This window comes from Lactuca sativa, chromosome 4 (genome assembly GCF_002870075.4).
Source record: "Lactuca sativa cultivar Salinas chromosome 4, Lsat_Salinas_v11, whole genome shotgun sequence".
NCBI classification, from domain to species: Eukaryota; Viridiplantae; Streptophyta; class Magnoliopsida; order Asterales; family Asteraceae; genus Lactuca; species Lactuca sativa.
In genome coordinates, this window is record NC_056626.2 from 178587379 (window position 1) to 178614982 (window position 27604).

The window sequence follows — 27604 nt, forward strand, 5'->3', positions numbered from 1 at the left end:
TTCAACATTTAATATGTATTAATTATTTTCTTTAAATAACTAAAATGATTGGTCCACAATCAATCCTATATGCACACAATAGATAATAGAAACATTTGAATATATCTCTATCTCTCTCTCTCTCTCTCTCTTTTTCTTTCTCTCTCTCTCTCTCTTTATATATATATATATATATATATATATATATATATATATATATATATATATATATATATAACATTAAACTAAACATAGGAAAAACAGAAGACAACATATGAGGGGAGATGGAGATGGAGAATATTCATGAGGAGGAGGAGGAGTGGGAGAGGGTGGAGGGGTAAGAGTATTGACCTTAGTCTTGGGATGAGGACCAGGAGTCGAGGTGTGGTCAATGATGTACCGAAGATTTGAGGATATAGCTTAATCAGATAGAAAATCATAAAGATGGGGGTTCTATGCGGTTGACCAATCCATAAGGAAAGACAGACTCGTCAAAAGTGACATGACGAGAGATGATGATCTTATCGTTGGAGAGATCAAAACACTGAACCTGCGATGATATGAGGGGTAGCCAAGGAATATGCACGGGGTGGAGCGTTATTGATGTTTGTGGGTGGTATGAAGGCAGGGGAAGCACAAACATTCAAAGACATAAAGTTGATTATATGTGGGGTATCGCTGAAAGAGACGATACCGAGGAATGTTATTAGAGATGGAAGCGGAAGGTAATATGCTTAGGATGTGGGCTAACATATGAAAAGCCTCAGGCCAAAATGTGGGAAGAAGGTGGGAATGAAAATGAAGAGTCTGCCTCATATTATTGATGGTACAGATCATGTGTTTAGACCGTCTATTTTGTTGAGAATTGTGAGGGAAATAAAAACGCAATGTAATACCATTAGATGCAAAATGGTCATGAAAGTTTTTATTGTTGTATTCCCTTCCGTTGTCACATTGAAATTGTTTGATGGATTATGAATTATGTTTGAAAGGTGTAAAAATTTATTAATGGTCTCTGATTTTTGTTTAAGAGTATAACTGATAAACCTAGAAATCATGAGTATAATGATCCAAAAACAAAATGTAATATCGCAAACTGCTATTACTAGAAATAGGAGATGTCCATAAATCAGAGTGAATAATCTCAAAAGGTGCATAAATAAGAATTGACAAATAAAAGGGAAGTTTAGAGTGTTTTCCAAGTTGACATGTATGATAGGTTACATTATTTCCAGGTAAACAACAATAAATAGAATTACTACTAGATAACTACTTCAAGACTTGAGTTCGGGGTGACCGAGTCTACATGTGAGCTTGTGGGATGGAGTAAAAAGAGTGTTGCGCCGCAGCAGGCCTGCTGCCGAGAAGTCCTGGTCCTCCAGAAATGGGCCTTGCCCACTGATATCGCTGTTGCTGCTGATTTGTTTGGGAAGGCACAACCCAGTTTCATTGGGCAGGTACTGTAGCAAGCCCAATACTACTGAGAAGATCCGGGTTGCGGAATGAAGACCCAACTAAACTTTTGGGAGCGACGCGGCAGGCCATTGAGAGCATGAATGACTAGGTTCCTCTTCATGATGGGTTCGCCAAGACCTTGAAGAAGGTCTGATATTTTTTTTCACTTTGTCACAGTAAGATTGAATCGAAAGATCGCCCATGGAGATGGTTCTAAGTTCTGTCTCCAATTGCATTGCAGTGGATTCGTTGTTGTCAAAGAAAAGAGCATGAAGATTGAGCGAAACCTTCCGTGAATTTGCTTGAGAAGAGTAGGCAGTGGTAATGAAGCCGTGAGAAATCGATCAAAACAGCCATAGTTTCCTTTTCAAATTTGTCAATAAATGCTTCAGCCAAGTTTTCTATATGCTCTGCATCAAGCCTTGCAACAAGCCTGATGCCTATTGGTACAATTAGGCGCCAAATATAGTTGGGTAGGCAATAAGAAGCCACATTGGTACAATTTAAACAAATTTCTCAACGTTAAGAACCCTTATATTGTGTAAAATAACGTTTGTGATCGATTTTGAACAAATTTAATAGTTGGTTACAATTCCTTGATGTCACACAAAATTTATTGTAGGCCTGCTACAATTCAAACGTATAAATTACAACACAATTCACAAATCTGATAGTAGTTATTGAATAAGGAAAAGAAAAAAAAAATAAGTTTTACTTGATCTTTCAAAAAATCCGTAAACATCACGTACTTAAGAACTTACTTTTCTATCTCAATTGGAAGTTCATAAACCTAAGGAAAGTGGCATACAGGAAGGCGAAGAATACACAAAAACCAATCAAAACCGCAGCAACGGGGCCCATGAAATCCAATTCAAAACCATAGTAGTCCTTGATATACGATGTGAGAGCAGGGTCAATACCCATGCCAGGCACCTTAATCGTGTTATCCGCATCATGATACTGAGAAACAATGCAACCATACACAGTCCATGCCATGGGGCAGATCCAGTAGTACCACACCCACCATCCAGGAATTTTCTAAAATTTAAGAAATCGAATAAACATTAAACAATAGAATACAACTATCCAAAAATGAGTTGATTTAAAGAGATGATAACTTACGGGTTGTGGGATATAAAACCCTGAGAAGATGTTAAAAAGTAGGTAGAAACCAGCTGCGAATATGGCTGCGATATGCTCGTTTGGTGTAATGGAAACAGTCATCATTCCATAGTAAGTGAAGTAAAGGAACGAAAAGAAGTTGATGAAAAAGAGCCAGAAGAATTTGGGTACTGTCCATTCGAATGACACCATGGCGTACACTATAAGAGTGTAGTATGTAGTTTGAAGGAATACATATGGTATCTCAACAATAACCTGTTATTCAAAGAAAAGGGTCATTAAGTTTGTAATTAAGTAATTATATATTTGTTCAAAAAATTTACTTACTTGTGCCATGGCATATGGTAATGAGGAGTACATTCCAGCTGCTCTTTCACGATAAAAGACTGTTCTTTCTGTTGCAACAACCGGCTGCACTGTTTGGGAATTGTTAATACCAACAAAAAATATAGCAGCGTACATGGCTCCAATTGTTGTGCTCAAATCATTGCTGCTTGACCTGAAATTTTTTATAAAATATATGAAGTTTCTGACCATGTTGTAAATGGATCATTTCAAAAGAAGCAAATTAAGACTCACTTTTTGCTTCCGATTTTCCAGAATACAGTCCCGACCATGAGTGCACAAAGCAAAGTGAAGAAGAAACGAACAAGGTTATAATCGGGATTTCGCCAATAACTCCACCACATCTTCCATAAACAAGAAGTGAATTGTCCCCATATATTTTGAGAATATTGTGTTTCAAAGTGAAGATCTTCAACACCTGGTGTAGGTACACTCAACTCCTTCACCAATGCCTTGTTCCTCCTGTCATGTATACAAACATATTATAATTACAAGTCGTTGCTGATTTTATATGATTATAATTTGTTGAGATATCCGTTAACATGAAAGAAAAAATTTGTCCCACATTGGTAGAGTTAAAAAAAAAAATCCGAGGCTTTGGTGCGAAAGTGCCCAAATCAAATAAATTTAAACAATTTGATTTTTTTTCTTCTTATTCTTCTCTAGTTTTAGAGCGCTTAAAAGTTGTTTATGTGATTTTAATAATTTGTCAGATTTTTCTCCGGTTTGTAGAGTTTCCCATAACTAATCATGGATGTAACTCCGGTTTGTAGAGTTTCCCATAACTAATCAGATTTTTCTCCGGTTTGAAGAGTATGGTTCATTGTCTCTTGGATGTAACTCTTCTTTCATTACGCTTGTTCCCAAAATCAAGGATCCACTTTCTTTGAACGACTTCCGTCCAATAAGCTTTATTGGATGCTTGAGTAAGATCATTAGTAAGATACTATCAACTAGTATGAAGACTGTCATTGGTGGGATAATTGATGAAGTTCAGTCGGCATACATGGATGGACGTTGTATACTTGATGGCCCCCTTATGATTAACGGGATTTGTTCATGGGCTAAGCGTATCAAGAAAAAAGTCCTTCTCTTCAAGGTAGATTTTGAGAAAGCATTTGACTCGGTGAATTAAGAATACTTAGATTCGATCCTTGCAAAGATGGGGTTTGGAAACAAATGGAGGATGTGGATTCGGGGTTGCTTGAATTCGTCTAGGTCATCAGGCATCATTAATGGCTCTCCAACGAAAGAATTCTTTATATCTAAAGGGGTTAGGCAAGGGGATCCTCTCTCACCATGCTTATTTATTATCGCCATGGAGGGCTTAAATGTAGCTCTCAAATCTGCCTGTGACAAATGGATTTTTAAAGGGATCCAAATCCTTGGAAACGGTCCAACTCTATCTCACTTATTCTATGCGGATGATGTGTTGTTTATTGGTGAGTAGTCTCGGGCTAATTTCAAAAACCTTACGCGAATACTAAGGTGTTTTCACATATCATCGGGCCTCAAGGTAAACTTCCCCAAATCAAGAGTTTTTGGTATAGGCGCCACTTTGCATGAAACAACGAATTGGGCAAGCTTATTGGGATGTAAAGTTGGAGTTCTCCCATTCGACTACCTTGGGGTTCCGGTCGGAGCCAACATGAATCTTATAAAAAACTGGAAGCTCATACTTATGAAATTCCATTCCAAACTATCACTCTGGAAGGCCAAAACCCTCTAGTTTGGGGGTAGGTTAACGTTAATAAAGTCGGTTCTTGGCAATCTTCCCACCTACTACTTATCATTATTCAAGGCCCCAAAGGGTACACTAGACGAGATGGAAAAAATTAGAAGAACTTTTTTTATGGGGTGGGTGTGATGACAAGAAGAAAATTGGGTGGCATGGGATAAAATCTTAGCAGCTAAAAATGATGGGGGACTAGGTGTGGGCTCCATACAAGCCTTAAACATCGGGCTACTCGTGAAATATTAATGGTGGTGGCGTTTAAAAAATGAGAGGCATTCTCTTTGGGCTCGGGTAATATATGGGATTCACAAATTGTCAAATAAGCCTTTCGAACTACTTATCTAGACAAAATGGCAGTGGCGTATGGAGCACCATTGGAGGAATCAAAAAGCAATTGTTGAAGCATGGATTGGGAGCTCATGATGTGTTCAAGATGGTGGTTGAAGCTGGGAATTCTGGTACGACTCATGGTTAGGCTCAGGGAACTTAAAAGCCAAATACCCTTCCCTATTTGATTTGGAAACAAGGAAAAAGTGTTCAGTTGTTGACAGAATTTCAGGACCAACCATCTCATGGAATTGGAAGTCTCACCCTCCTGATCTTGGACTAGGGTCAGATGTCCAAGCGCTTACTAATGACATCTCTGGCATTCGCCTAGTTTAAGGAGTTGACCATTGTAGATGCAAGCTAACGGGTGATGGCATGTACACTGTTAGCTCAGTTAGAAAAATTATAGACAAACATCCCATCATCACCACGGGCCCTATGACAATACAATGGTGTAAGGTGGTCCCAATTAAGCTGTTATGTTTCATTTGAAGAGCCGCACAAGGTAGAATACCCGTAGCTGTTGCCTTGGAGATGAGGGGTATCAAGGTCAATTCGCTGTTGTTGTGTAGTTCGTGTATTGGTCAATAGGAAAGTGTAGACCATGTTCTCTTTGACTGCCCGTTTGCGTCGAAAATATTATGAGCTGGTGTGGAGTAACGCTTGATCAAAATTCAATAAGGAATACTGGAGATCTTCTTCACGCTATTGCTGCATGGGGAAGCTGTCTAAGAAAAGGAAACGGCTAGCCATCATGTGTTTGTTGGGATTAATCAGGTGGTTTAAGTCACAAGTGCTATTGGTCACGTTTAGATTATTTTGGTTTTGAGTTTGCATGGAATAACCTTGGGTATCACAGTGATGCATGGCTGCAATCAATTAGTATTTGTGGTTTTAGATGTTTCGATTTAATTTACTTTAGTTAAAGGTTTAATAAAGAGAAGTGGGCAGTGGATTTGACTGATTCACAAGGTGTACGTTAGAGCTGTTGGAGGTGTACACGTTGGGTATTAGAAGAAGTCACCCACTTACCTGTATTTTAGGATAGATAGGATAGACTAAGTATTTTATTCTTTCTTTTGTGTTTCCACGTTTGGTAATTTTGTAAGGCTATATATAGCCTCTTTTCCCATGAATAATAAAACAGTGAGTTTTGGTCTTTACTTTTCAGAGCTCATTTAATTTATTACTTTAGAAAAAGTTTCTTCTCCCTGTCTTCATACATTACGTGAGTTTAGTGTGTGTTCTGTGTGTTTTGTGGGAGCTTGAACCAACAGTGTTATGGAATGTTATGGAATCTATGGGGGTTCAGTAACAAAGGACTATTTCAAAAGGAAGGAATTTTATTGCTCCAAGGGACTAGTGTATTAAAACTATGGCCTTTTATTAGTGTAAAACACAGGGGTAAAAGGGTAATTTGTAATTGGGACGAATGGTTAGTGTCCCCCTTTATAGGCTTGTAATCATCTAAACACTTTTGTATACTGCTTTGGTCCCTCATCTAGTTACTTGCTAGGTGAGGTCTCCCCTTTAATATATTTGCAGTTTCAAAAAAAAAAAAATCATGCATGTGTCCATTATTATTTTTCAATGGGTGGGTTTTTTGAAATCTTTGAGACCATAAACCCAACATATATTTTATCACCAAAATTAAAAAAGACTTACCGTTGGACCCGCGATTCACTGTAGTAGTCAGCAAAGTCAACATCGAGCCGCATCTCGGCAGCACCAGAGCTGACTTCCAACATCCATGTCGCAGGATTGGATTTTTCAGGGATCTTTGGAACCCCAGGAACTTCCTAATGATATAAAAACAATTTATTTAAGTCTTTTTTTTGGAATTCTAGTTTATATATTATGCTCGTGAAATACCTGAAAGTGGTTGATGATATTTTTAGAATGCCTGCCTAGTGGTCCCGCATAGATAACTTTTCCTCCTCTTTTCAATAGTAACAACTCATCAAAAGATTCAAATATATCAATACTTGGCTGATGAATGGTGCAAACAACCGTTCTCCCTGTGTCCACAGTGTTTCTTACAGCCCTCATAACAATGGCAGCTGCTCTTGCATCAAGTCCAGAAGTTGGTTCATCCATGAAAATAATTGAAGGATTTGCAACAAGTTCAACTGCAATTGTTAGCCTCTTTCTTTGTTCTGTTGATAATCCACTAACTCCTGGAAGTCCCACTATTGCATCCTTGATGTTGTCTAGTTCGACTAGCTCCATTACTTCACCCACAAAAACCTGAAACGTAATATGATTAACACTTTATGCTTCTTTTTGATATCTTGTTTGGTAATATTTGTTTTCATTTTACCATTTTGTCTTCCTTGCTGACTTGTTTTGGGAGACGGAGGAAAGCAGAGTATATTAAAGATTCATGAACAGTAATTGTGGGAGAGTGGATGTCGGTTTGCTCACAATACCCAGAAATTCTTGCAAACGTTTCTTGTTTTTTTGGGAATCCTGATATTCTTATGTCCCCTTCTATATAACCAGTCGTCTTTCTTCCTGCTAAAACATCCATTAGTGTAGTTTTACCTGCCCCACTTACTCCCATTAAAGCAGTTAGGACTCCAGGCCTAAAAGCACCTGTTACATCAGTAAGTAACTGCAACCTATTGTCTGTCACCCCTTGCTCTCTCATTTCCTGTTAATCAAGAAATAATAGTTTAGCCTAACATTGACAAGGTAAAGCTTGAAGATTTTACGAGCAATTAATAAATTACATAAGTATAAATTTATATTAAATATATAGGGTTTTAGAAGTATTATATCAATACCTTATAGAAAAAAGTTAACAAAAATTCATTGGTCTCATGCCCTCTTAGAAAAAGCAAAAAAAAAAAAAAAAAAACCAACAATGACAATAATACCCAAATCCCATAACATAAATAGGGTAAGGGAGGTTAGATGTATACAACCTTACCTCCACCAGGAGGTAGAGAGTTTGCTTCCATTGCCTATCTCTAGCAAAAAGAAATATGTGCCAAAGAGAAAAGTGTGTATATGTGGATGCTAGAGAGCATTAGGCGACAAGAAGGTACACAAGCAGATACAAGAAACGGAGTAGAAAGTAACATTCATGTATGTACGCAAGTACAAACAATAGATCAAAAATAACAATCATATACCAATAATAGAGCACAAAATAGAAAGAGGGACACAAATGCCAGATAAATACTATACTAAGAAACTCATATAAATAAATGGAAAATTATAGAAAAAAAACTTTAGATTGTCAAAAGAAAAAAAAATGATGGTTTCACTCTAATTAACATGAAATTTATGTACCATAGATGCCTCAACTTTACATGATTTTTGACATCAATGTGACAATGTCATTTAGTATGTAAAACACCTTCTAGCAGCTGGTTACAGGCTAGAGGGTGTTTTACGTGCTAAATGACATTTATGACATAAATTGTGCAAATTTTGGGTATATACATAGATAAATGTCATGTTATGGTAAAACCATCATTTTTTTTCTATAATTTTCCCTATTAAGAAAAAGGAAACAAAAATCCAATGCTATTCTACTACCCTACTGCTATCCCACTACACACCTATGCTCACTAGCTACTATAATAATTCTAAGGTGCTGTTTGGTTCGCATAATGTTTATGAAAGAATTGAAATTGGAAAAGCAATTTGTCGGGAATTTGAATCCAATTCCATATATTGTTTGGTTGGTAGAAAATAGAATTGGAATTAATTCCAGATTCTGTTTGGTTGGCATGAAACGAAATTAGAATCCATGTAAAATGACAGAATTGCCCTTTTTTAATCTCATATGCTAAGTTTACTTTGATTTCTATCTTACATGTAAGATATATTACATAAACTATAAAAATAGTAAAAATTTTTTTTGTTAATTGAGCATTCATGTCGATGGCGGTGGTAGGTGGTGGTGGCGACAGCGATGGTAAGTGGTGGTGGTGGTGAAGGGTGTTGGGTGGTTGTGGCGGTGACGTTGGGTGATGGTGGCGGTAGTGGTGGTGATGGTTGCGGCAGGTGGGTGGTGGTAGTAGTAGTAGTTACGATGGTAGGTGGTGATGGTGGTGGTGGTAGGTGATGGCAAAGGTGGTGGTGGTAACCGTAACAATAGGTGGGTGGTGGTGGCTATGGCGGTAGGTGGGTGGAGGTGGCCGTGGCGGTAGGTGGGTGGTGGTGCCAATAGCGGTGGTAGTTGGTGGTGGTGGGTGATAGTGGTGGCAGTGCCGGTAGGTGGGTGGGTGGTGGTGATGGTGAGGGTGGCATGGATAGGTGGTGGTGGTGGTGGTGGCGGTAGTAGGTGGTGGGTCACGGTGGCAATAGGTGGTAGCGGTGGTGGTAGGTGATAGTGGTGGTGGCGGTGGCGGTGGCGGTAAGTGGTTGGTGGAAGCAATGACGATGGCGGTAGCGGTAGTAGGTGGTGGGTGGTGGTAGTGGTGGTGGCGGTGGTTTGTGGTGTTGGTGGTGGTTGGTGGTGTTGGCGGTTGCGGTAGGTGGTGGTGGCGGCGTGTGTCCGTGGTAGGTGGTGGAGGCGATGTCGGTGGTAGGTGGTAGGTGGTGGTGGAGGCGATGTCGGTGGTAGGTGGTGGTGGTAGGTGGTAGGTGGCGGTGGTGGTGGGTGTGAGTAGGTGATGGTGGTAGAGGTTATGCTGTAAAATAAAACAAGGGTAATAAGGGAAAATGCCACTTTCGTTCCTAGGATGGAATTAATTTCATCATGTTCTTGATGGAAAGTGTTTTCTTTTATTTGATGGAAGGTTTTCTCATTTAGGATTCCAATTCAATCACACAAAGTTGAACCAAACACTAAAATCTGGTGGAATTGGAATCCTTTTCCACCGATTTCCATTCCGTTCCAACCAACCAAACACACCCTTAGTCTCCACAGCCCATTAGTATCTATATCTACACTGTGAATATTAATTAGCAGCAACACAAATTAAAGATTAGAACTTACACGAGGCATATCAACATAATAGCTCACGTTGTCGAATGACATGGAATATGGAGTAAACTGAAGAATCATTCCCTTCTTAGCAACACTACTAGCATTGGAAGTGCGTTTATTTCCATCAACAGGATGTGATGTTGGTTGTTGATTGGTATCTTGACCTTCCATGGCTGCAGCTTCTTCCTTGGAGATAATTGCTTGTGGTTTTCCAGGGGCTAGTTAGTAAATAAAAGACTCATGAAGGTTAGTAAGGGAAAATATCAATCGACTTTAATTAGGAGAGTCAACTGAAACTTAATTACCTTCTAAATACATGAGAGCTATAGTAAATAGGATATTAAAGAGAAATGCAAAACCAAGAAGAGCAGCAGCACAGATCCAATATGAGCTCTCTTTAGTTGGGACGTCTAGGTTCCTTAACACTGCATACCCCATATTGGTTGTATTGTCTGTGCTCTGCCAAATATATAGAGTTTTTTTAGTTTTTTGTTGGGAAAATTACTAAGAAAAAACAATAGATTTTTGGCAGTTTTGTGGTTTAATTTAATTAACCACAGATAATTTATTTTTCCAATCAAAGCATCATAATTTTTGGAAGAGTAATCAAATATCCTCCTACTTACTTTTTTTCTTCTACCATATTCCTTTACTATAAAGATTGTGACACTAGTCATGTTTAATAAAATTAATAATTTTTTTTTGTGACAAGTGGTAGGAAGATAGATAGCAAGAATAAATATGAGGATATTTAATTTCTTTAACTTCTATTCTTTTATTGGAAACTAGGTGTGAGACCCACATATTACATGAGTTTATTTAAAAAAATTAAATATAAAATTTTAACAATTTGAAAAGTTTGAATTTATAAGAAAATTGAGAAAAAATTTGAATTATTAAAATTAATGAGACTTTAATGTATTGGATACATTACATATATAAACCCTTTCTAATTAATATTTTACATATATATTACCTTACATATTATATGTGGAATTTTAATTTAATAAAATGAAAAATACAATAAAATTACAAGTAGAAAATAGAAAATTTAAAAATTCTAGAAAATGTAATGTGTCAAAATGAAGAAGAAAATGACATGTGGCAAAAACATTCTTTATTTATTATGTAGGATTATTTTTAAGTATGGTTAACATACAAAACTGCCCAAAAATATACCGTTTTTTTTAAATTCTTATTTTTGTAAGTTTTTGAGATTTTGAATAAGAATTACGAACATACCCTTTTGTTTGTCCATCTAGGATCAAGAAACTCGTTTATGGCGAACGCTTTCAAGCCATAAGACAGAGGTGAAATCCAATACGCCCACTCCCACCAGTTTGGAATACGGGTTTTAGGAAGTATAAAACCACCCAACAGAAATATAAGAAGAAGTACGATAGATCCACCCGTGTTTGAAATGTTCATTGTTTTACACACCCCAGCAATTAGCCTAAATAGTCCCGCTGCTACATTTTGGATCAAGAAAACCAACAGCAAATGCTTGAAGAACCTGTAAAAACCATATTTCCATTAGCATATATAACATCAAATTAAAATACCAAAGTTTATTAAACTAACAAAAACTATTAATAAACAAATTAATTACCTGGAAGCATCAGGGGCAAGATCAACGCCAAAGTAATATATACCACACCACATAATACTCTCAAGCATAGATATAGGAATACGTAGCAAGAAAGCTGGAAGAGTGAAAGCCCATGAAGGATGGAACATGAGGTCCCTTTGTTTGTAAACTACAGGAAGCCTCAATATAATTAATGAAAGATCAGCAAGCCCATTAAACATGTTTATGAGCAAACTGTTTAAAAGTGCCCCTACATAAATAACTCCATCTTGTTCATTCCTGTGGTGCATGGTTGTCCTAAAATACAAGGTCGTGCAAATAAATGCTATAAACACGATTTGTATAGACTTGAAAACGTAAATAAATGCGTTTCTCTTCATTAGTAGCCACTCTTTATCCCATGAGGCCTTAAGGAGCTCCATTTTAGGGACTAAGTATTTTTCAAAAACTAAAGCTGCTTTATGGCTTTTGTTTTTATCGTATGGAACTGACAACTCCTTTTTCAAATTTTCCCCCACGTGGAAACGATTGAATCGCTCGGAAAACTCAGTGACTGGTATATATCGATATGGCATGCTTTTATCTGCCCAATATTGTTCTTGATCTTTTTTAGAGGTCACCTGTAATCATAAAGATACAAAATGTTTAATTTGTAATAAATGGAATAGATCAAACGTCTCTGGGATATATCTATCTTTGTTCTAATTTATAAGATTGTTGTTGTGTGTTTCATTACCTCTTGCAAGAAGTCAGCTGTACCCTTTCTTTCGGGACACATGAATCCACAACTCTCGAAGAACTCAACAACATATTCTCGTGGTCCTTGATACACGATTTGGCCCTCAGATAGTAGGATAATATCATCGAATAGATCAAACGTCTCTGGAGCAGGTTGTAGTAGGGACATAAAGATTGTTGAATCGGTGAGGTGTACAACTTGCTGTAAGCACTTGACTATTTGAAACGTAGTTGAACTATCTAGACCTGTTGAGATCTCATCCATAAACAAAGTTTTTGCGGGTCCCACAAGCATCTCACCTGAACCCGGTATTTATTTATCCATTCAGCACTTTATGCATACAACACTTGAAGGGAAAAAAACCCAAAAAACAAAAAATAAATAGAGAAAAACGAGCAGAGACAGTTAACCTGTGGTTACACGCTTCTTTTGTCCTCCAGAGATACCTCGTCTCATTTGATCTCCAACAAACGTGTCACGACATACATCGAGGCCCAATATCTGTTATAGTCATATGAATATTGTTAGTGTTCAGTATCAGCAAGACATGCATCCCATCTGTCTCTATATATGTTAGAATGAAAATCCAAAACTCCATGTATCTAACTAATTACAAATCTTTTGATTTTGGTGTGGAAAGATTTTGACAATACCAAAGTTATACTTACTCTTAGAGTGTAGTACGTAATCAAACTGCTCTCGTCTCCTTCAATGGCAGTGGCCTTCATAAAAAAGTCGACTTCAGGTTCTGGGTTGACCCCATTTTCCTTTTCTCTTCTTGTAAGCTCAGTTAGCATTTCTGTATTTCAATGTATTGTTATAACTCATGTCTTTTTGTTTCAAGAATTTGAAATGTTAGTGTCCCATATCTTCTAGACACATGCCTCTATATATGTTTTAGTTCTACCTAGATTTCTTCAGGAGAATTTCGTACATTATATATACCTTCCATAAACTTTTAAAATATGAAATTTGTCCAAATTCTTATTCTTAATGTTTTTAAACATTTTGTAATAAATTTAAATCATTACTTATTATCAATTGACTTGTATACCCCTCTTATCATATTGGTTGACTAAGGAGTTGGGGATTTCTTATTCAAAAATAAAAGCCATCACGAGAGTGTATCATTGTAGTTTCTCTTTTGGTTGAAGATAATCATGAAGTGTATCAAGAACTTGAAGGCTCATCTGACTTTGATGAATCAACACATGTACCATGTATGTACTACTCTTAAACTTCGAATTCCATAACCTATCAGTTGATCGTTAAACGTTATAATAGCCAATCTATAATAGCTAAGGATTTAAATTGATTATAAAATGTTTAGAAATATTAAAAATAATGATTTGGGCAAATATAATATTTTGAAAGTTTGTGAAGGGTAAATATAATATTTAGAAATTAGATTGGTCAAATATGATATTCTAATGTTTAAGGAGGGTATATACAAAATTCTTCATTTTTATAATTAAGACTCTTTTCACTACAAGAAATGCTAGCTATAGCAGCCACATCAAACTGGATGCGCATCGGGTCTTTAGCAGCGATATTTGTCGCCCCTATTGACCTGATTTCTTGTAGTTTTCTGAGAGAAAATCTAGGACTTTCTGATATCTAAACATAAGTCTTCATATCGGGAACTGTTAGTCTCTCGCATTGGCTAGATATGGTACGATCTATCTCTATAAATGTTGGATATCACTTTTTCTCTAAAGACTCTTTTGGAGAGGAATGTAGGCATCTTGCTGAGAAAGCTAATAGTTAATATATCTAAGTAACAAAATGTAAGCTACCTAAACGAGATCCAATTCCCTGGCATCTTGCTGAGAAATCTAATGTTTCTTTCACAGTCATTTCTCCAGCATGAATATCGTTCTGGCTAATGTATCCTGCTGTCCTTCGTGGTTCAAATTCATTGAGCTTATGACCGTTGTAAGTTATCTCTCCATCAACTTTTAAGTTTTTATCCAATCTTCCTGCTAGAGCCAACAGAAGGGTTGTCTTACCAGAAGATGGCGGACCCAATAGAAGTGCCAACCTATAACATTACAACAATTACAGTTAACCACTTGGAAAACAACAAAATCCACTTGGTCACCCAACAATGGCAGCCTGAATGTATGGAAGAAGGGAAAATCTTTGCAAAATGACCATAAAACATACTGAAAACTGACAAGATGTGTGCAAATAAATCTTGAAACCAATCAAAAGGAGAATATTAAGTAAAAAGTTATAAAAGAATATATAAATAAATAAGCACATAATTTTAATTATATGTGTTATAATAAATCCGTACAAATCCGTCACCAAAAGTGGACAATATCAGAGACATGAAACTTATAAATAGAGGAAAATAGTTAGGGTTAGACGTATATAACACAAAACGCATGCTAGAGATAGACGATAGAAGATAAAAGAGAATAATAATATGCTTGTTTTTTTTTTTTTTTTGCATTACAATCATTCAACATATACAGACTACATGAGGATAACCATGTATATAGAAAGATGTTATCCTAGTCTAATAACAAAACTTATGATAAATACAGTTGTAAATAACAAATATAAAAATGCAAGCTAGATAAATATGTCTAATGGTCCCATGCATTCGAAACTGGAGACAGTTGAATAGTGAGACTATTACGACTATTATGGAAATTGTCAAAAAGAACCCATGGAAATCATTTGGTAAATACATCAGCTAAGTGGTACCATGATGGTACATGTAAAAACTCACCTCTCCTAGAGCTAGAAATCGACATCGTTATAGAAAAGGAGGTTCGAGGAGGTGGATTTGGATTAATGTAATACATAAGATAGAATAAGGCGATCGTAGGTGATGTTCATGGATAATGTGTACAAATGCAAATATGTTGCACCGATTAAGAAACATCTGCAAGTAAATGTGAGACATGGTAAGGCTCAAACAAGGCTTCAACAAAATATGGGATAAGGAAATGGATCGTCGGCTATATATGGAGCTTAACATTAAATCGGTGTCAACAGGTGTAGTTGATGGTTTTCAAGAAGCCATATATCAGCTCGTTCAATTTGCGTTTTTATGTTTTTATGTTTTGGTGTATTAAGTGTTTGTGTTTTGTAACGAAAACCACCAATAAATATCTAAGTGTCCTAGGTCTTTCATAGCACTATAAGAGCTTGGATTTGGAATAGTAAAAAAAAAAAAAAAAAAACAACCAAAAGTGATCTAGCTTCTTGCTAAAATCAAATTCTATGACGCTAAATTGGATGGAATGGCCTCCACAGATGATGTGGCTGATTAGGATTCTTGTCTTAAAAAACAAGAGGATATTGACCATTTCGAGGTATGGACTTACCCCAAAAGGATAAGGTTACCCTGGGTGCGCGATGAAACATCATGCCATCTTGAAGAAAAAATGTGGGCAAGTGGCAATCCAAGGTGTCATGGTGGATGGGCAATGGATGATAACCTTTGAAGGTTTGGTGTTTTATTTGGAGAGCTACGATGGGTAGAATTCTAGTAGCCTATACCTTGTCCTTTGTCCTATAGAGATATTAATTCTCGAGTCTCTAGTTGCAACTTTTGTGCTGATGTTTCAGAATAGATGGATCTTGTTTTGATCAAATGTCAGATGGCTAAGTCAGCTATAGAGTGGATTTTGGTGCAATATCCCTTCTCGGCATTTTGTAATGGATTTCATTGACTTCGCAACTAATTGGGGCAATTGCCCATGTAAATGAAATATAATTAATGTCATCTTTTATTGTTTTCTTTGGAACACTTGGATGGCGAAAAACATTAAGGTGTTTAACTCCCCTACTAGAATTACAACAATGTGATTTCACATTCTTATGTTTGGTGTAATTATAGGCTCCAAGAATGGAATTGGGTTGACTGGAATTATTCACCTTTCAACCATCTTAATTTGTAACATGTACCTTGTTTGATAGCCTACCTTTTAGCTATTTGTTAATCGTGAGCCTTTTTATTCAATATATTTCGACGTTTCCAAAAGAACGCTTGTGAAAGGTGAAATAAATTATTACGCCTTGGAATTTAAACCTTTGGAAAGGGTTTAAGTTGGAAGAGAAATTAGACAAGCTGTTGAATAGAGTAAAAGTTAGACATGTCGTTTGGAATTATGGTAAGGATATACCCCGGTTTGGATGGATTTACATCTAAATTTATGAATGCATAATGGGAGCTAATCAAGCATGATGTAGCGGCTAAAGTTTTACATTTTCAACATACTTAAACTAAACGACAAAATGCAACTTGTCTTTTATTACTCTTATTCCTTAAGTGTAAAATACTAAAGAAATAAATAACAATAAACCGATTAGTCTCGTAGGTTGTCAATATAAAATTATTGGAAAATTGCTAGCAAACTGGTTATATGACATGAAAAGTGATATTGTTAGCCTTGAGCAATCGGCCTTTATAAAAGGTCGGCAAATTTTAAATAAGCCACTAATGTTGAACAAGAATGTAGCTTGACATGAAAAAACATTTCAATCTACTTTTTGGTTTTCAAATTTGATTTTAAAAAGGCGCACGACTCTATGTGTTGGGGGGTTATTTAGATGATATGTTAAAAAGTTGGGGTTTGGTGATAAACGGTGGGGACGGTGTAACATCCTGAAATAAGGTGCAATTATCATTCTTGAATTTTTCATTTTATGTCAAAATCAGTTCCTTAATATGATAAGTTGGCAAGTCAGTACGCGGGACATACGCATGAGTACACACAACGTACTTATGCACCATGCAGATCACGGAGGTCACCTAGTACGTTAGGCATACCAAAGGGTACGCTGGGCGTACTAGGCTCAGATGCAAAACCCTAATATTTATTTTGGTTCCTATATAAAGAACATTATGGTCTCATTTCTTGCCACCCTTATCAGCCTCCAACCCTCTCTAAAACCCTAATTTCGTGTGTGAAGCTTGAGTGTGTGTTTTTGCAAGTTTTGAGTGGTTCTTGAATCTTGTAGAAGAAGAAGAAGGTGCCATCCAGCTTAGAGATCCAAAAACTCCTCACCTTTGTTCATCACTTCAGGTATAAAGCTTATACGGTGGCTGGTGTTCTTCTAGATCTCTTAGTGTAAGATTCATGAGTTGAAATCCCCAAGTTTGGACCTTTTGAGTATTGAGACTCTCCAGAGATTTAAAGTTGTCCTTTCATGTATCTTAAGGCTCCTAGGTTAATAAAAATGCTTGCTTGATCCTTATTTTGACTTCATGCATGAGTAAAGTACTATAGAATGAGTGAAATGGTGTTTTAGCCTCTCCTAGCCATGAAAAGGCTTAAATCCCATGACTTTATGGATTAAGAGGTCTTAAATTAGTTAGATCTATGGATGGAATGGTTGTCTTAATGGATTAAGACCCTAAAAGTGTGGAAATGGAAGTATGTGGAGTACGTCGTGTGTACTCATAGCTACACGCATCGTATTCTGGAGGATCCCCATCAAGTGGTTAGTCTGATAGTACGCCCAACGTACTCGTTGGGTGTTGACTTTTGGTCAAAGTTTAGGGTTTTGGACCTAGAGAGGGGCAAAATGGTCCTTTTTGCCTCTAGAAGTATTAACCGTGGACCTTGGACTCGTGAGTGGTTTGGACCTTAATTTTAATTGAGGTGAATTATTTTGTTAACTAGGCGGAGTCTAGTTCCAGCAGTTCGGGTGCTAGGTTTCCGTGTCATCAATATCAAGTGAGTCTCATCACTTACTCTTACGTGTGTGGTAGGATAGCTGTAATATTATGACCAACTGGGTCTAGCTGTTATGTTATGTTATGCTATGTTATGTGCTGATATGATAATTGTTATAACTAAGGCTGCTGGTTGTAACATTCCGTTTAAAATAAATAAATAGATAAAATTATTAATTGAATAATAGCCCTAAATCCGTAATAATTTGTCAGTGTTAGCCATAAGAAGTTAAATGATATAAGTTTTGGGGTTCTAGTTGGGCCTTTCTTTTGGGCTTAGGTGTTTGGGTTCTTGATGGGGCATCTGAGAACAAGTATATGGACTACGAAAATTGAATGGGCTTTAGGGTAAGGCTCATGTAAAGGTTTTGGGCCTAATTTGGAAAATTGGGCCATAAATGGGCCTTGGTTGATTATTTGGCTTGTGGACCTCCAGAGTTTGAGTTTGGGCCTTGGTCTTGGACTAAGCTAGGTTAGGGGTAAAATAGTTTTTTTACCCCAAGTATGGATTTATGGTTATGTATTGACACCTAATTGTTAATTTAGTGTTGTTTTGATGTTTGGCAATTTAGGGATCTGTCAGCCAACAGTCGGGGTTCATCTGTGTGATTGGGAGCGTGAGGTGAGTCTTCTCACAATATTCATTGGTTGAAGGCACCAAAGTCGGCTCATTACGTGTTATGTGGTATGCTAGTTGTCTCTGTGATACTTGCATGGAAGACCATGGGGGAATCTGTGGCATTTGGATATCAGACCATGGGAGGGAGCCCATGGCATTCCATGTAAAAACCATGGGTAGAGCCCATGACGTACTAGATAAAGACCATGACGGAGCCCATGACAACTATATGTGTAATGCATGATTATTTGTGGTTGTATGTTGTATGGTATTTTGGAGAACTCATTAAGCTTTGTGCTTACGGTTTCCAGTCTATGTTTCAGGTACTTCGGTTTCAATCAGAAGAGCTAAGTATGATTGCAAAGCACACACCACAAGTTTCTACATTCCATGATTTACTCTAATTGATGATGTTTTGATTAACTCTGAATTCCCTTGGTTTTATGGAATTTGTTTGTACTAATGATTTATTAATCTAAAAACAAAAATTTTTATGTCATAATTTTTTTGGAATGTTACAAGTTCAGGGCGTTACACTGTTAGCCAACCGGGGGTTGCAAATAACCTACCGAGCATGTTGTTAGCTCACCAGGACTGATGATAGTCTTAGGGTTGCTGATAACTCGTAGTTGTTTATTTTATGATGTGTTGTATATGGTATTTTGGAAAACTCACTAAGTTTTGTGCGTACAGTAGTTAATTTGTATGTGGTAGGTACTTCGCATGACCGCGGGAAGACGAAAGTCTGATTGCACACACGTACTGGGAATTTATTACTGGAACATGGTATTTTGTACTCTAATAACTATGTCATTTGTGTTTTGAAATGATTTGTATTTGATCCTGTTGTAAAATTCTGATTTTGAAAGTTTTAAAATTTGAAAATTTTGGTCTAAAATTTGAGATGTTACAATGGAATCCTAGATAACAGGTCACATCCATGACATCATTTTTGGCTCTAATCAATGTGATCACTACAACCTTTCTTGGCTAGAAAAGGAAAGTCTTATGCTTAGCTTGACTAAAGGAGAAGAAGCACCTAGAAAAAAAATCATTTTTTTGAGATATCTTTGGTTAATGGGTCATCACCTTTGAGTTTCATCTTAAGTAGGGTCTTCGATTAGGTATTTCACTTTCTCCTTTTTTTTTTTTTTGTTTTTTTTTTTGCCATGAAATGATTGCACACGAAAGTTAAAGTAGCAAAGCAAAACTCACTCTTTTGTGGTGCAACTTTTGGCTTGGAGGAAATTAAAATATTTCATTTCCTTTTTAAGGATTACGTAATTCTTATGGTGATTAGTCCTTCTTAAATACATCCAACATTGTGCGGATTCTTCATTACTTTTTTCTTGATTTGAGCCTCAAATTTAGCTTACAAAAAAGTAAGTTGATAGCCCCCGGGTTAATTTTCATGAGGTGAAACACTAGGCTAATCTTATTGGTTTTTCAGTGTTACACTTTCCATTCATGTATCTTGGGATTACCACTGTTTCTAATATCACTAGAAGGGCAATTTCAAAAGAAGTCGTGGATAAGTTCATGGCTAGACCCACTAATTAGGGATGACAATTCTCGATACGACCCGCGACACGACCAGCAACACGACACGAAATAAATGGGTTTGGGTTGAGTTTTTCAACCCGCCAACCCGTTTATTAAACGGGTCATATATGAGTTTCTCAAAAAATAAATTGTTTGACCCGCCAACCCGTTTATATTTTTAATAAAAATATATATATATTTTTTATTTTTAAATATATTTATGTATCAAGTATCAATATTTAATAAGTATTATCTATGTTTGTATTAATGTTTAGTTTGAACATGTTTCTATTAATGTTTTTAATTTTCATTTGGATGTTTAAGACTTAAGTAGTTAAGTGTGTAAAATCCGTATATGTTTGCATCAACCGTGAAGAATTTATTCATATTTAATTGTCAATTTTATTTATGAAATTTGATCCACAAACCCGCAAACCTGTGAACCCGTATAAATAAATGGGTTGGCGGGTCATAAATGTGTTTATGTTACAAACCCGTCAGCTTGCATATTTAAATGGGTCGTGTTTGGGTTGGTATATTTTTGACCCACCAACCTGCGACACGCTAGCCCGAACACGATACGATTGCCAGACCTACTACTAATTGGAAAGTGAAACTTCTTTCTGTTGGCGGCCATCTCACGATAATAAAATCTATTCTTGCAAGCATTGTGATGTATTTTATGAAACTTTTTCATGCTCCTAAAAAACCATCGATACTCTTGAATCGTAGAGAAATAATTTTTGTGGAAATTGAGCCGGGTGGAAGAAAGCTTACTTGGATCAAGTCGAGAAATGTAATGACAAGTAAATAAGATGGTGGGTTCTCACAATGGCGGATACAGGCCTTTCAAGTGGGGTGTATGGCCCCACTTGATAGTGGCTCCCACTATATTTTATACTAAACAAACCTCCAAAAATTCTACTTTTTTACTAACCCCCCCCCCCCCCTTGGCACCCACTTATACAGAAAATACCCTCATTGATATTTGTTTTTACTGAAAAAACCTCAAAAATACTTTGCGTTTTCAGAATTTTCCACTTTTATACATTTTTTATGTATAATGGACCCCGGTTAAGTTTTGTTCTGGATCCGCCACTGGGTTCTCATCGAGAAGTTTATATGCTTTTAATAAAGCGGTTTTTTCAAAAGTGGAAGTTGAGATTTCTACAATAATAGAATGCGTTACACGTGCGGGTGGTTAAAAGTATTTATGGTCGTTATTGGGCGTTAAATATCATCCATTCCCATGGATCATACACGAACTTCGTACGGAGTTTTGTACATGACAGTACTTTTCAAAACTATTTACAAATGTATTGTAATTTCAAACATAATTATTAAAACATGGTATTTTAGTTCAAACATAATTATTAAAACATGGTATTTTAGTATTTATCACCATTTAATTTAAGGGAAATGTAAATAATATCGTGTGACTTTCTATAATTAATTTACTAACAGTTTAAACTATTTTTAGAATAAATATTAGCTATAGATAGTATCTATCTACCATTATTTTTATATATTAATTATTTTTATTTTTATTATATAAATTTGAAAAAAATAATCATATATTTATTATATTATTTTTTGTTGTTTAAATCGTTCATAGGTTTGCTCGAGTAATTAATAAAATCACCTAAAGTTGTTAAAAACATTTTTAAAACTAAATCAAGTTACAAATATTAAAGATATTATTTTTTTTCTTAATTATTTTAGTGTAAATCGTACATTTAATTTTTTGACAAAATAACATCTCATTTTATTTACACCAATAGTTCATATTTTCCTTGACCATTGTAATCTTAATTCAAATTTAGTTTTTAGTTTACGATTCTGTTTGTATTTTCTTCACTAATGGTTGTGAAACAAGTAACGTCAATAGCAAAAGCTAGTGTACATACCCTGAAATCTTATAATCAGGCAAAAAAATATTTGAGATGGTTACTCAAAAAGGCAAAATATACAAGTAGTTGAATTCAAAAAAAAAGTTATATTATAGCAAGTGAGATGTATATAAAGATCGTTGTCCATAATACGCAATAACAATAATAATAATAATAATTAATTACTTAATTAAAGATCTTTTGTCAAAAGTTTATTGGATTTTAATGACATTAACATTATCACTATTTTAGTTTTGTTATTTCTTTGTATATGCTTTTATTCAAAAAATGTTAGAAAATAAAAAATCAGATGTTAATTTATCAAAGATGTTATTTTATCAAAAATTAATTGGACGTCAATAAAATGATTAAAAAAATACATCTTTAGTATTTGTAACTTGATTTAAGCTTACAATTGTTTTTATTAATTACGAGTAAACCTGCTCCTAGTTAAGAAAAAAAAAAAAAAGATTTAAATAGTGATATGATATTTTTTCTTTTAATTTTATGTTATAATTAAAAAATGAAAATAATTAATACATAAAAGTTACTGTAGATGTATCATGGATATTATCTATAGTTTAAATTGTAAGTAAATTTATTATAAAAAATGGCGTGATATTTACTTATATAATATCAAAATACTATATTTTGGTAATTATATTTGAAACTACTAAATATTTATAAATACTTTTAAAAAGTACTGTGTGTTAGTACAAAACTCGCTTCGTACGCGGATATATTGTGGTATGCATAGCACTTAATGAGAAAAACCTTGATATTAGAATGTAAGGTCTTTTTTAGAAAAAGACTAAGTTAAAAGTTAAGGTTTCTTCTTTAGATGGAGAAACTCTACTCTATATGCATTTACGAAAACATTAATTTAATAATTTGTATTCAATTTTTATTTCTACTCGGTCCTTTTCATTTGAATGTTGGTCACCTTTAGTATTGATCATGGATTTCAATATTTTTGGGTCACAGACAATTTAAAGTAAAGGAACACAATTTAAAGTAAAGGAGTCTATGTAAATTTAGGAAGAATAGTAAATGAAAGATTGGATATGAGCTATATAGTTGGCAAGTTTTTATATATAAGCTTAGGGATATAACAATGTTTATATATATATATATATATATATATATATATATATATATATATATATATATATATATATATATATATATATATATATATATATATATATATATATAAAATAGTTATGAAACCCGTATATTATATGGATTGATTAAAAAAAATGTTAAATAGGAACAATTAAATGGGAAGTGTATTTTTGAATTTGAAAATTATGAGAAAAAAAAACATGCAAAAAATAAATAAATTAAAATTTTGTGTTTAGTTATCAAACTCGTGTATTAAACGGGTTAATTATAACAAAATGTCTAACACAAAGGTTTCAACTGTAAATTAATTAGAAATTAAAATTGAAATTTAAAAATTAAAATTTAAAATTAATAGTTATTATGGTTGGTTTAATTTATGGAAACTAAATTAATGATATATTGGAAATGAAAAATAAAGGAATTGACAAGTGAAAAATAAATATATTTCAAAATTATGACAAAATTAAATGTGGTCAATTAAATGAAAAAAAAACATGTGACAAAATTATTCTTATATATATATATATATATATATATATATATATATATATATATATATATATATATATATATATATATATGAGTAAATTACACGAATGGTCCCTATGGTTTGGGGTAATTTGCGCGCTTGGTCCCTAACTTATTTTTTAACTCGGAAGGTCCCTACTATTTATTTTTATTACACACTTGGTCCCTACTGTTTTTTTGTTACGTGTTTGGTCCCTGTCTTATCTAAAAATACTATTATTTAAATAGGAAAAAAATGATGAGGTAGATAAGGTGATGTGAGGGATGGGGTTAGGAGTGTGTTTTTTAAATAAATTAAAAAATCAAGGGCAAAATAGTCATTTTAAGTAAGAAAGGGACCAAGCGCGTAACAAAAACAAACAATAGGTACCTTCCGAGTTAACAAAATAAGTTAGGGTCCAAACGCACAAATTACACCAAACCATAGGGACCATTCATGTAATTTACTCATATATATATATATATATATATATATATATATATATATATATATATATATATATATATATATATACATATATATATAGAGAGAGAGAGAGAGAGAGAGAGAAAGAGAAAGAACTGAATATACCCTACGACAATGTATATAAACTTAGATATATAAATCCATCATATTACATTAATTTTGTAATATATATAAATTGTAATCGTACAAAATTCTTAAAATTAATTCAAAACCTGATTTACTTTCAAGATTTTTAGAAATTTCATGATTATCTCAAACACCAACTAGGGTATATATATATATATATATATATATATATATATATATATATATATATATATATATATATATATATATATATATATATATATATATATATATATATATATATATATATATATAGATAGATAGAGAACCATGTGTGTATGTATGTAGGTAGAGGTATGCTTATGAGGTCTCTAAATTACAAGGAAAAAAATAATAATTCAGATTTAGATTTTCATATGGGGTCTTGTGATTTTACAACATAATGAGTTTTTAACGAATTCTTGTGTAGTAAATCTTTATTTTTAGATTAGTAAGATTATATTTGTATAGTATCAAGTTATTTGGTAGAAATAAATAAAGAGCCGATGTAATTCATGATTAAAAATTATAAACAAACTTGAGAACTTATTAATACGGTTAAGAAGAATATTTTAAGTTGTCCGTAGTTATAGCTACTAGCATCAAACGACAAAATTTTATGAGTTTTTAAGTTGCACATGCATAAGGAGACAATAGTACCATATTATATAACAACATTAAAAAATTATATCCGACTAATATGCCACTTGACGATATATAATTTGGTGAAGGGATGCTATATATAAAGACAATACAAGTTTTTGTACATATTCTATGTGTAATATAATTTTGAATAAACAATGACACAAAGTCTAAATATAAAGTTAATACCATAAAAACACCTTTGAGTCTTATTTTGGATTAAAACACAATTCTTTGTCCAAAAAAGTTAATATGGTTTTTATTTTTCCAAGTTGGACCTTTTAATAGGTTTCGAAACTGTCAAATGTTTTTTTATAATGATGAAAACCGATGAAAATGATATAAAACAACAAAAAAATGTGAGAATTATAAATCAAAACAAAAAAATATATTCAAATAGAAACAAAAAATGAGTCAAAGGAATTTAATGTCATTATCATAGATCAAATCATTTTAAACATTGAAATTTTTTAAATTGGGAAAACATAAACGTTTAAAATTAGATTAAAAAAATGTCATATGTGATGTTTTTTAGGGGGGGGAGGGGGGGGGGGGGGGGGGGGGGGGGGGTTGAATGTCGAGGGTTTTTTTGAAAAAAAGAAAGTTTGTGGCTTTTCTATAAAGTGTATCTAAAATCCAAAGATAAGTTATGAAATTGCTAAATAATAATAATAATAATAATAAATATTTTATGGAAAAAAATAATAATTAAGGTTTAATCTTGAAAAAATATAATATATAAGTTATGACATAATATTATTATTATTATTATTATTATTATTATTATTATTATTATTATTATTATTATTATTTTGTGAAACCTATTTCAACGAATTATTAGAAAGATACTCAATGATTAGGACAGATACACCATTAAGTGATGAGTCGTTTTTTTCATATGCATCGTCTAATTTTTAAATTTCTTCCACAAAGTCAATTAAAATGACATGTTATTATTTTTGATTAAAAGGGTAATACTAGAATCTTCTCAGAGATTTCATATAATTATTATTTTGGGATAAAAAACAGTGTGTATTTTCTATGTATACCGGTTTTTTCCAATTCATAATTAGAATAATAATAGTCACGCTATCAGATGTTGGAAAGTATATACCTTGATGGTCTGATAACTCCGGATGCATCTTTAAGAATATGAAGTTTAGCCTTTTGTGAAAAATTGATCCCGACAATAGCGAAAAAGGATTCAACAATATTTCTGGCAGAATTTATCAGCGTTTGGAGTGCTCTATCTCCGACATGGCAATCAGCTTCTATACACAAATTTTGAAACCGAACTTCAACCGTTGGAAGTGTGATTCCAGCCCTAAGATTAGCCAATATAACAATATTTTAGTTACTAAACACTTGTAATATTGACCCAACCTTGTCGATAATTGCAACTTAAATTATGTAGTATTATGAATACCCATAAATGTCTTTTTAATCAACCAAATTATTTATAATTTATTTTTTCAAAAAATATGCAAATTCAACCAATAAAAAAACCTTAAAAATGATATAGGGTGTACAAATAGAAAATAAATGACTTTTTTAGCAGAACCATAAAAAAACATGGGTTGTCCATGCAACCTACTACTGTCCCCAATTTTCGAGGTTGGAACCATGAACTTCCCAGTGAGTAGTTTAACATTGCTATTCTCTACGGATGAACCTTATAAAAACATAAAAGTATATAATTTGATAAATAAAAATATTAATAAATGGTATAATTTACATATGACTACAATATAGATGAATATAAGTTGTCTTTTTTTTGCCTAACTAATTTAGAAAAAACTCCTAACCTTTTGGATACCCATTTCATCATACTAAGCAACAATTAGAAACCGAATGTATTGAACTTTTCATGGATATATATTTTCATATCAAACCAGAAGATCCGAACTTTAACCTATCAAAAAATTTTAAATCGACTTATAATGCATGGACTACTTGAGGCTATACATAGAATTTTGGTAGACGTGAAAGCAAAAAACAAAAATAGGGCAGTTAAATTTGGATGATGGATCAGAAGGAGTACTTACTTGTCAACTCGATCTCTGAACTTCTTCAAGAACTTATCGTTATCTTCTTCAGGGTCCATAAAAATCTTGTCTATAAATTTCTGTCGAGCATTTGAGTCAAGCGCTCTTACATCCAACAACATCTGATTATGATCAGAATGCTTTTGCTGCTGACCTAACGGACTATATGACTTGAAGATGGTGGTTCGTACTCGACTGTAAGTAGGAAGTTTCTCTAAAGCAGCCCATCGCAAGGCCTCTTCGTCTTCCTTGGAATTACGACTTGTCCGTCCGTCATGACTACCACCTCTACCGGGGGAAAACACATCTTCAATCCGCCAACCCGGGGAAGCCATGCTGATACCCCTACTTATGCTTCTCGCCAGACTCTCGCTCACACTCGACTTCCCCTTTTCATCCATTTTTGAAACTTCAATCTCTGTTAATAATCCCACTAGGGTTCTTGCTTAAATACAGATCCAGGGATTGCCAGGGAATCTTCATACTTTTTGAACGAACAATAAAAAAAACACACAAAAGTTTACGTTTGGTCCCTATGCTTTGGAAAAAGTCGTTTGTTATGGCCCTATGGAATATATAATGTTCACGGAGCAATCCGTGCCTATGTGGCATCAGTGCCACGACCGTAGCCTTTCGTGGAGAGTGGCACCGTGTGTCACGAACCAATTGGCTGATTTTCAAAGCAACAGGTGTTGCATAATTTTAAAAAA

At 34.2% G+C, this 27604-nt stretch overlaps 1 protein-coding gene across 1 annotated transcript; it reads right to left on the minus strand.

Moving 5' to 3' along the window:
• Positions 1 to 1811: 1811 nt before the first annotated feature.
• Positions 1812 to 27604, minus strand: LOC111907934 (ABC transporter G family member 29). Its single transcript, XM_023903742.3, has 17 exons — positions 26895 to 27604; positions 25964 to 26173; positions 14032 to 14276; positions 12904 to 13034; positions 12646 to 12736; positions 12233 to 12534; positions 11518 to 12116; positions 11151 to 11421; positions 10214 to 10367; positions 9918 to 10126; positions 7284 to 7616; positions 6836 to 7210; positions 6629 to 6762; positions 3136 to 3363; positions 2884 to 3055; positions 2557 to 2811; positions 1812 to 2472 (listed from the first exon to the last, which is right to left on the minus strand). Exons 1-17 carry the CDS (start codon positions 27293 to 27295, stop codon positions 2200 to 2202), a joined length of 4383 nt encoding a protein of 1460 aa, XP_023759510.2. The 5' UTR covers positions 27296 to 27604; the 3' UTR covers positions 1812 to 2199.